Source organism: Nothoprocta perdicaria, unplaced genomic scaffold (assembly GCF_003342845.1).
Source record: "Nothoprocta perdicaria isolate Ctin4 unplaced genomic scaffold, notPer1 scaffold_31, whole genome shotgun sequence".
Classification (NCBI taxonomy): domain Eukaryota; kingdom Metazoa; phylum Chordata; class Aves; order Tinamiformes; family Tinamidae; genus Nothoprocta; species Nothoprocta perdicaria.
This window is the reverse complement of record NW_020455544.1, coordinates 1,431,801-1,443,362: the sequence shown is the minus strand read 5'-3', so window position 1 is coordinate 1,443,362 and position 11,562 is coordinate 1,431,801. Positions and strand designations below refer to the sequence as shown.

General features: G+C 38.8%; 1 protein-coding gene across 1 annotated transcript in view; it reads right to left on the bottom strand.

Moving 5' to 3' along the window:
• ZNF827 (zinc finger protein 827) overlaps positions 1-11,562 on the bottom strand; it is an 88,117-nt gene that overhangs the window by 50,206 nt on the left and 26,349 nt on the right. The window contains exon 4 of the mRNA XM_026042600.1: positions 6,725-7,208. Within this exon, the coding sequence (XP_025898385.1) occupies positions 6,725-7,208 (484 nt within the window). The remainder of the gene's footprint in view (positions 1-6,724; positions 7,209-11,562) is intronic.

The window sequence follows — 11,562 nt, the reverse complement described above, 5'->3', positions numbered from 1 at the left end:
AAAGATCAAAGATTCCAGATTGGGGTGATTTTTATCTTCCTGGAAAATGGGATCGTTTGATCCATTTGGCAAAAGCGGGACATGAAAGTTGTAACACTTTCCTCGAACTGCCAAATGCCACAAGAAAAGCCTTGGGCATCTGCCACTAATCTGAAATGTTTTGATGGAAGCTGCTGACTGCAGCAGTTCACTTACTGAGGGTTTCTAAATGCTCAAAATGTTTATAATTGAAAGAGGGGGAAACGGGCTGACTGCTTCAAGCCAAGCTCAATGTTATAAGTTACAAATATCAAAGAGCTGGTCACTGTTCCATCTGTCTTAGCTAAGCAAAAGAAAACAGGAAAATAAAAAGAATCCATGACAAAAATGTTTCTGCAGAACAGGAGGCCCTGAGAACTAACACGTATGGACTGTGGGTTGAATGTAGCTGTGATAAAGATTGCTAATGCCACAGCACACTGCAACAGTGCCAGGCTATTTTGTAAGTGATGCCCAAGCACAGCTACAAAGGGCAGTGAGAGCAGGCCTCTCCTGGCTGAAGGAAAAGGAAGAAGTGAGGATGCCCTGGAAAACACATTGCAAACTGAACTGATCTCCTTGAGACCTTGCAGGAAAATTTCCCTTTCTGCTTCTCCTCAGACCCACCACAGAAAGAGGACAATAGTAGAACTTGTTCCTTAGGAAGAAAGGACAGTGCTTTATCCGGGATCTGACTGGACTTAGAGCAACAGAACGATGCTGTGAGCTTTAACGTCCAAGAAGGAAATCGTGAACTGTACAAGCCAGAAGGCACCAAAGACCTCTCACAGATCAGTTCTCTAGCATTTGAGGACATTCCTGCATGCTGGGCATCACACTCATGAAGCAAGCTATGGCCAAAAAAGGATAAGATTCAAGTTTTCTACGATCTTTGCCCTAAACATTTAAAAGTGCAGGTGAATGTTGCCGTTCTGCACGGAGACAACAACTTACTTGAGGACATTCAAGAAGGAAGTAAGAGGTACAAACTTGCCAGAATGCCTAAATACAGCTCAAAACCCGCTCGCTAAACGCTAGGCTGTAACATCTGCTAAAACCATCTTCTTTCCAGATAAAAATCAAAACAACAGCAGAATAGGTAAACCTCCGGGGCAGCAGGAGTAAAGAGGGCAAGGATAGTGAAACGCACACAGGAAAAATTGTTTCTGATAGGAAAGACCTGTTTGCCATACGGAAATTTCTTTTCTCTACAAAGAAACAGAAGACGAGAGGGAAAGAAAGGCTACTAGCATGGCCTTTCTATTTGTTTAAGAAAACAAATAAATAAAGCCAGTCTGAGAGGAGTGAACTAACAATGCCTTCAATTCCTACTKGCATAGATCTCACAGAAAGGCTCTGGAGCTAAAACTTCTGCTGGGAGTAATGGTGTAATCAGGGAAGCAAAAGAGACATCATTCCAGCTGTTCCTGAAAATGAGAGTTTGTGTAGCTATTAAACTAGATTGTAGGTACAGAAATACATTCATATCTTCTTTTATGTAGTACTGGGTTGAATACACACAAAAAAAAGCAGTTTGTTGTACTGCATTTTAAATTAGAACAGATTCCACTCTTGCTTTATTTGTTAAGTTCTCTGTATTTCTGTAAGGTGCCAAATATGACAGGTATGATTTTTAAAGATGCCAGGAATTTCTTGGAAATAAGACCATCATTTTCTGATCAGGGAAGATAAGGGTTTGATATACCAGCAACAAAGATTAGTAAAAACCTTTACTTGCCCAAGTTTAAATTAGCTGTGCTGTTGCCCTCTTTTGGTTTTACTTTAAATTCAAAGTCCATACAGAAATAGCAAAAATGTGGATCTGGAGAGATGCTTGAAAGAGATCCTAATGACATCAGGAGTATTTACACTGACAGCAGCATTATGGAATTCATACTACTTTTAATTTAAGGATATGGTTGAATAATTGCCAGGCCTATGTGCTTACATATTCTAATTGAAATTTTACATTCTGGCACAAATTATGAATACTAAATATAGGCAGTCTTTGGAACTTGCTACACAAATACATCAATTATGATAATTTAATTGGGCATGCTTTTATTTTTTTAAATAGCAGTCTAAAGAGTCTTCAAGCCAACCAATTCAGCACTACCAATGGCAAGCACTGCAACATTCAAAGCGCTTGCTTCACCTTTAAGGAGTGTAGTAATTATCTAGAGCCAAAGAGAACAGATAATCTGATTACTTAGCTTATATACTAATATTTTCTATGTAGCTGTCACATGATTTACTATTGTGTTGTTTCACTAATGGCATCAGATAAGAAAACATGAATGTAAAGTCCAAGTTCTCTAGATAGCCCCCAAAATCCCATGGTAGCATTATTTTCTGCAATGCAAAAGTTAGGCTCCTAGCATGATGGCGTCATCAGACATGATTAAACCTAGAGAAGTCAGAGCTGCTCCTTGATCTAGCCCAGGCAGCCCTATGTGCCCAGCTGCCCGGCTGCCTCCCTTCCCCCATTGCTATATTAAAGCTTTTCCAGGTGAATAACTTGGGGAACATAAAAAGAGCTGCAGAGGCAGGGCACAGCTGATAATGCACAACATGCCAAGATGAAGAGCTGTGCTTCCCAGAGCAATGCATTTGGCAAACCCAGAGAGGTGAGGGAGAGAGGCCGGGAATGAAGAATGCTTTACAATTACTGTTTGCTCACAGAATTCCTCAGAGATCAATAGYGCAGGAATTACATTCATTTCAATGGGATTCATTTATTTTAGAACGTTACAAAAAGTAAGCACTGCACATAACACAGTAATAATTTCACTATACTACACTGGCCATGGCAATTTGGATCACTGTGAAAGACATTCTTTAATACAGAAGAAATCAAGGGAAGGGACTGGAAGGGACTGGCAGGGCCTCAAAATTTTTATGTGTTCTACTACATCTAGCACTTTAAAACAGAAAAAGCAAATACTCTGGAAATTACGATGTGAATGCCGTTACAAAGCTTCAATGTCAAATTAATGTATTAGGAGAAGAAAACATTCTGGCAAAGCTCTGATCCAGCAAAGTATTTGGACAACCTCAAGTACATGAGTAGCCTTACTGAAACAAGAGGGGGAAGGTTTGAAGGTAGAAATATGTCCATGCTAAAACGTTCTTCTAACTGAAGGTTACATGTACAGAGTCATCAGTAAATAGTCTTTATAAACCATAACCCTTTCCAAATTTAAACAAGTCTCCGTATGACCCCATTYAAATTGCTTCTGATTTTAATAGCATCCCTACCTGAAGCTATTACAGACTGAGAGAATGGAATCTGGAAAGGATTTCGGGGTTTGTTCCCATTTTTAGATTTACATTTGGTTATTTGCCCTACACCTTATTTCAGAAAGCATGCAATAAAAACAATCATTTTGGCAAGCAATTACACGGAATCATAAAAAAATAAGGTTGAAAGGATGTCAAAGGTCATTTACAATAATATTTCTCAATCTCTTTAAAYCCAAAGATCCCTAAACCTTGCTGAAAAAAAAGTTCAGAGGCCATCTTGAGCCGTGTTGATACAATTCATTTACGACAAAGTTGAATTCAAGCCTAAATGAACATTTGGGGATTTTTTTTTTTTTTTAAACTCTGCTTTGCTTCTTTACAGGTTGCTTTTCATTGTTGTCCAGCTGAAACTTCTGGCAAATTTTTGTGATGTCACTGGTTGAGATAAACTCAAACCACCTTCCTGACCAACATGGATTCAACCATATCTGACAGATAAATATCTAAGCTGTTTCAAAAACCTGCAKTAGTGGTGATGCCACAATTTCTCTGAACTCTAGATGTTCAAGACCTCAGCTTTTGTAAAGATCTTTCTAATGCCAACTTAAACCTTACAACAATATAATGTTCTCATTGTTTGTCCTAATCACTATGAATCACCAACAAATTTGTCCCAACAAACTTTTCTGATGCCCTGGAAGGCTTGTTAATGACTCTCCTTAGGCTTCTTCTTCTAAAGTACAGTGACTGTCCTTTTAGCAATGGTATGACACTGTTATTCCTGTTGTTTTTCTTCAACATCACTACCTAGTTAGTTCTTCCTGATTTTGCTTTTTTGTTTTCAACAGTTGTCTGTTGAAAAGCTGCGCTTTCTTTCTCCAGATCATTTCTGCAAATACTCGTTATTTTGAATCTTGATATTGTCTTGAAGTACTCACAGGCTCTAAGTTTGATGTTACTATTCCAGTAACTACATGATACATGAAAATTGAAAGCAATGGTAATCAAAATACAGATCCCTGAGAAACCTCAATCAATACATTCTTCTGACTGTGAACTTCCTTCAAAGTACTACTTTCCAAACATCTGTTCTCCACTTCATTTACACACATACTGAATTACACAATAAAATTCATCTGATTTTGAATTGATAATCATCAAAAACACCAATTTTGAACTGTCTTCCTCTCTAAACATACCAGTTTCAAACTTCTGCTCTGGGATGATATTTAACTCCTGGGAATGAACGAAGAAAAGCCTCTGAGTCAGACATTTGGAAAAAGAAGAGGCTGAAACTGCCCAGAAACGAAAATCAATGGGCCCCAAGGTTTCCTATGAAACATGAGACATATGAGTTGAAACTAACCAAGAAGAGGAGGGGCAATGAACACTGGCAAGCAAAAATAACTGTTCATTTTAGCCATCAATATTCAATAGGAATAAATGCCAAATTCTAGAAGTCTATGTATCTGTCTGCTGCTTCTTTCTTAGCCACAAGGCCTGTMACAACAGGAAATTAGATTGTTTTGATATAATTTGGTCACGACAAATCTGTGTTGGCTGTTACAACCGGCGTATACAATTTCAGACTTCAAAAGATTTATCTCACTGAAAAGGTAAGGCCAGTAATGTAAGTTCTGATGGGTCTAATGAGAGAGCATCATAATAAATCAAAGGGATTTGGTTCAGCTCAGTAAGCAATTGGAAAAACAAACACCTCTATTACTTACCCAACTTACTAAAAGGGAATTACTTTTACTTCTACTCTAAATGTATGCACAATGTATGGAGAAAAGTATGAGCTAAATATATGTAACACAACATAAATCTCAGGAGAAAAGAAATTCCTTTCCTTTTAACATTGCTTTCCTTGTGTGGTAAACTTGGTGACTGGCAGTACATTTCCATCCAAGTATGCACACATACAAAATTACAGATAGATCTCACTCCCCCAGTGACTTTATAACATGTTGCTAGGTAACAGTGCATACAAGTCAGGTTTCAAGACCTTTAGTAAGTCACCATAAAATAACTCCATAGGCCTTTTGCATGAATAAAGTACATTTGTATTCTTTTTCTGATGCCAATAGATCAGACATTGAAAACATGACCGCTGGCCAAACTGTAAAGAGCTCCCCATCAATTGCTACAAGAAAAACAGCAGATTAAAATGTTGGGTGTTTTTTCAGCTTTCAGGTTTTTTTCCCCTCTCACGTTCTGCTCCCCTTTGTGCTATCCCCGGGCTTCATGAGCACCACCATCTACCATTCAGCACAGCAGATGTGCAGAGTTCCTTAGTCCACAACAGGTACTTAGGCAATACTAATTTTAAACAGACATCAGAATGACAACACATACGGGACAACTGCCAGACAACATTAATGGGGTTTCATGTAGATTTCAAATGTGAAACTCAATTAAAAAAACTAAGTCATGTAAACCAAAGCAGGGTCTCTCTCCTGCTGCACTTTTTGGTCGTAATAATAAATTATGCCAATAGATTGTTTTAAAAGAGGGAGGCTTCTGTGACTTCTTCTAACCCCCACAACAAACCATTAGTCCTAAGCTGTTTTACTTCCTGCTTATACTATTTCCTGCTTCCTGCTTTATTCTTTTTCCTGGTTGGAATGCAACCTACATTCCACTTAAGGGATAATGTTGACCAATCATGTTTTATTTAAAAAGGTATTTTTTATCTCCAGAGCCTGAAAACTACTATAGGGACTTACAACTCCTTGCAAAGCAGAAGTTTCTTTTAGTGAAACTTTTCCTGCCTTCTTCCTCTGTAAAGATAAAGGTCAATTGTGAAAACATTCAGTACAGAACATCTCCCCAGGATGTCCCCAGAGCTGAAATAGTAGATTCTCCCTAATCACGTCTTCAGATTTTCACATATTCATATGATTCTCACAGTAATAATGTGACAAAAGTTGCTCTAGAATCTCTATCATTACCATTGTTTTGAATGATAATAACTGAGAAATTCAGTAACACAATTTCATACTTCAAAAGCATTGAATATTGGCCTCACGTGCTCCTGTGAAAAGAAAGCCAGCAATACGTTACTGATCCTATCAAACAGATGGGCAAAGGCAGAGAAGTTAAGGACTGAATTTTCCAAAATGCTGGGAATTTGTGACTCTTGGTGATTTTGAACTGGAACAGGTATTCAAAAACACATCCAATTGGCAATTTGCTTGGCAAGTCCTATGAAGAACAAAACCTGAAAAACAAGTTCTCACTCTCAATCGCAGTTTTTAAAATTAGTAATATCCCTGTCTTCTCTCCCCACTTGCCCTCTTTCCTCGACTATGCACCCCACTCATCAAAAGAAACAAGAAGAGATAAGTAAAGAAGTTGCAATCGTTTCTCTCTGCCATTTTACAATACAGCAGACCTAAGGCTTCTTAACCTGAAAAGGAATAGCTGATGCTGCCACTCTGATTCTGAGCTTCTTGATTACCTGACAGCTTCATGAGAAAATCTGATGCCATCTTGACAGAGATGTCTTGACTGAATAGTGCCGATGCTGTGTTTGCCACAAAGTCGGGGGAGTCCTTCAGCTTGGTGTTGTTGGGGACTCTATCAACAGTACTAAGAGCAAAAGGTGAGACTGTGATGCCGGTGTCATCTTTGGGCTCTTCTTTCACTAGCAAAGGCGGAATGCCTCCACTAGGCTGCCCGGCCACGTCAGGCGTTTTAGACACAGCCGATGATCCCAGGAGGTCAGGTCCACCTCCTTCCCTCTGTGGTGCAGAGSAGGAGTCACTACTTAGCTGTGCTGACGCCTTCACCTCTGTTTCTGGTATTTCCTCCTTCACTTTGGATTCTGTCCTGAGGAAATGCTGATGGCAACGCATATGAAGTTTCAGGCTGAAGTGGCGTGAGGAGGTAAAAGGGCATAGCTGGCATTGAAAGGTCTCACCTCTGTCCTGATGCTGATGGACCTGGTTCAAAAGGTGAAAGATAAAAGCATGTATTAAGTAAAACAGTTCACAAGTATTACAAAAAACTCAGCTCTATGCTTTACACACCCATTTTAAAAAGAAAAGTCAGCTAACGAATGAACTCTTCATTATGAGCACTTGGAAAGGAGTCAGATACTAGGAATAGTAGGATTCTTTCACAGAGAAATCAAAGAACATAAACATCAGACTTGACTGAAAAGAAAAAACAATCAGCTACATCTTGTTTCTGCAGTATGGAAATGAAGAAGGGCTCTTTGGTGAAAGAGCCCTTATAAACTGCTCTTGATGACCTGTCACAGCATACAAAGACCTCCAAGCTCTAACTAGACACTTCCTTGAAAGTGGGGAAACAGAAAGAAAACAAGCAAAACAAAAAAACGCAGCCCTTATCTACTGTATCTACATCTATTATATGTCCTGTTAATCCTTCTGTGCAACCTCATAAACACCAATGTTTGGAGCAACCCATCAAAACCCCAACCTGAGCAGTAATATCCATTACTGCTAATGTAATGTATCATTAGGGCAAAAATACAGCAGCTGACAATACCAAGGAGCTATTGAAACATTTTGTTGCAAAGAAAATATAATTGCTATTAAAACATTTTGTTGCAAATTAAGTCTACCAGAAAATTACAGTTCTGTTACAATAAAACACCAATGAGAGATATTTTTGTCATATGCTACTTTCAGTCAATTAATAACCAAAGTTTATTGTACTGTTCTCACATTTTGACTGCAAACTCTTCCTCATACAGAACATGTATTCCAACGTAATACCACCTAGTAACCTCTGGCTTCATCCTGATTACCTTTTAAAAGGAACGCTGTCCATCCATCCATTTGTAATGGTTTACATTCTAGCTATATGAACAGACACATATACTAATATGTCATATACAACATTAATATATAATTACACCATATCTTGGTTAACACAGTACTAGCAGCTAAYACTGAAGAGAGCTTCCTTCTCCATAGTGTCATTAACACACTTTAAATCCAGACAGTAGCCCTTGGGACTACTTCCTGTAGAAAGACTGCCGAATACATACATTCGTTCCTTACTAATTGTCGAATACATGATTAGGGCAAACAGAAACCGAGCTCCATACATTCATTTTCTCTTGTAACTTGAGTTGGTTGGCAACATTTCAGAGAGACAGGTTTCTTTGGGGGAATGGCAATTTGTTGAACCCAAAATATTTTATCTGAATCACACAAGGGGTTCAAGCAACTCTTGACAAATTGGGCATGAGTCCTCCCCCGTGCTGAGTGCCTCTCTACCTCCCCTTCTGGGGCTTGGCTCAAAAGCAGCCAGCTGGGCCAGGGTTTCAAGGCTCGCTGCCATAGCCTGGAAGTCCAAAAAACCTGAGAGTCACAGCTCTAATGAAAGCTCAGCTTTACAGCAGAGCGCCAGGAACGCCTGGCTCTACCTAAGGCTTTCAGTACTTGCTGTCTTTCTGCAGAGCTGAGACTAGACCCTGATAATCCTGGAACAGAACCTGCTGACCCTGGGGTAGGTGTAGCATTTCCCAAACACAACTGTGGCAAATTCCAGGTTGGAGGAAGTTTCACATTTAGCCTCATTCATTCTGTATACAGTAAGATGAATTCAGTTACAAGCTCATATCCAGTATTCCCAGATCCAMTTGCAACATACACAAGACCTGAACTCAGGCCTACTAAGAGGGAGATCTTCCTTTAAGGCCTCTGTATTCAGTGAAAACAGATTTCCGTAGATTTCTCTTCCAGTGGATCTTCAAAGGCCCAGAGATTAGGTACTAAATAAATAGCAAGAGAGAATTCCCATTGGCCAATATCTTCGCAGAATGGCATTCCCTGCATGTATAAACATGACATTTACAAGCAAGTAATTCCGGGACCTTAAAACTGCAATTGGCAACAACAACAACAAAAAAAATAGAAGCTAATGTTAACCTAAGACAGYTTTAAAGCAGCAACCTTGTAGATGAATAGCAGCACCATAAATTATAAATATTAACACATTACAATGAAAATGCCAACAAGATCATCTATCCACACTATTGGAAACAGGATGGTCTGTAAGCATGGCAGTATGGAAGCAATTTTCTTCCCAAAGAGTACTGAGATGCATTAATGGTAGTAAGCACCCTTCACCATAGCAACTTTATATCTTACACCTACTGAGGCTCTGTGTGCCAGAGTTTCTCTCCAGGATCTCCAACCATCATTTCCCTGTACATGTTTAAGCACCTCTTCTAGAGGCCACCAATAAGCTTCCAAAAGCTGTCGCTGCTTCAGTCAAGTGGCCAAGTCTGTGTGGGWGCCCACTTTCTCTTCCCCGGAGCATGCCATGCCACCTTTGCATGAGAATGGATTTTGAGAATGGATGAGGACCGATTCATCTGATCTCAACTGCTCTCCTGTCCAAAGACAACAGCAAGGTCACCAACAGATTTCTCATTATAAAAGTATGTTTATAACTTGCAGCCATGGAATGACAAAACTCAGAAAGAAAAATTTAAAGCTTTAAAAAGTATAGTTTTAGATCTACATGAATAATGTATGAAATAACTTCAAATCTGATATTTAACCTCTGACATTCTGAAACCAGTCCCACTATAAGAATTTTTAAATTATTGAGATTAAATAATAATACTTATTTAAAAATATATAAACATTATTAGCAATACAAACTAAGAAGCAAAGTCCCTTTAAAGAAAAACTGTATTCTGTTTTTTTTATTCAACAGCATCTAAAAGAGCCAACCATCTTCAATGAAAAGTACTCAGGGAATACTCAAGGCAAAAAAAGAAGCAAGAAGCTCCACTGAGCTCTGTGGAGGCCCACAGGGGAGATCTAAGCCACACAACATTACAGTTCAAAAAGCTGCCTGCTTCCTCTGCGAGACAAGGAACAGCTTGCATGCTGTGCTAATGCTGCCCACACCAACAGCCGTCCTAGAGTCAACTAGGCTTCTTCTACTGGTGACACGGTTACTGCAAGGAAGGAAGGAGAAGCTCCTGCAAGGACAGCCAACCCTATTCCCCTGCAACAGCAAGAGCCACAGGCAGGAGGAGACAGGAAGGCAACTAACAGGATTTCTCCAAAGTACCCGTCAAAGCCTTGCTGTTGCTAAATCTGGAACATTCTGAACTATGCTGCAATGAACTGGAATGCATAAGCTGTTCATAAAGAAAGTTCTCCAAAATCCCAAAGAACTACAGTTGACTCGCACCAAAAAGCATGAAGGACTCCTAGAGTCTGTTTCACATAGCTGTGAATATTCTCCCTGACTGCAAAGCACTTGCATCCTCTTTATTTTATCCTACAATCTTCCCAGCCTCAAAAGGTATTTTATGGTTTTTTTTCTATGGTTTCTTTTTCCTGTACATTTTCGATATGAAGTACACAAGTAAATTTTTACGGATCTACACACTGCTTATAAGATTCAGCACTAGTTCAAGAATTGGGGGACAAAATATCTATTGGTTAAAAAAAGAAAGGGGGAGCTTCTTTCAGTTTCACTTGCTACCTTCATATTGTCATATTATTATGTCTATCACACACATTATTTTGATCACGTTTCTGGCCCTAGTACTTCCATTGCATTCAGTTTCTTTCTTCAAAGAATGTTCTTGTCATCCCACTAATCATTTTCATTATCATCTTTTTAAAATCTCCTGTTTTTGATATATTCTTTTGATGCACAACTAGAACCAAGTATCACATCTTAAGTGAGAGCACATCATGTATTTGTATAGTAATATTGTAGTACTTTCAGTGTTAGTTCTATTCCATTCTACAGACATTCATTCAAATATTCTAATGTACTCTTTAACCACTGTTGCACATGTCAAGAAAACATTTTCAATGATTTGCCTACAATGATACCCAGATATCTTCCCAGTATTTGAGAGGTCTTCATCTGCCACCTATTGTACGTTCTCTGCCTTTTCATTTAGTGCTTTTTCTGACAAGCTCCCTCATCTTAAAAATACTGCACTTTCAGAAGTTTAGTACTACAGTGCTAGTATTGATATGATACTTCCCCTCAGGACACATACATTATTTACATAGTATTTTCTTTTTGAAACTGCTTCCTTGCTTTGATTAAAAGTGAAGGTAAGAAATCTTCTTTGCATGGCTGGATGAGCCATTCAGAAAATGGTTTCTTTAGAGGCTTTGAGACATCAGTGCATTTCCTATCTTAGTCCTGTCTCATATGTAAAAAGTGATGAGTTTAAAAAGTAGATATTCTAAGTCACTTGTATGAGTCTGAAAATCAGGCACAGATATTAACTTGTTAAAAAGTTGTACATGTTTGTACTACCTCCCTTCAACTGAG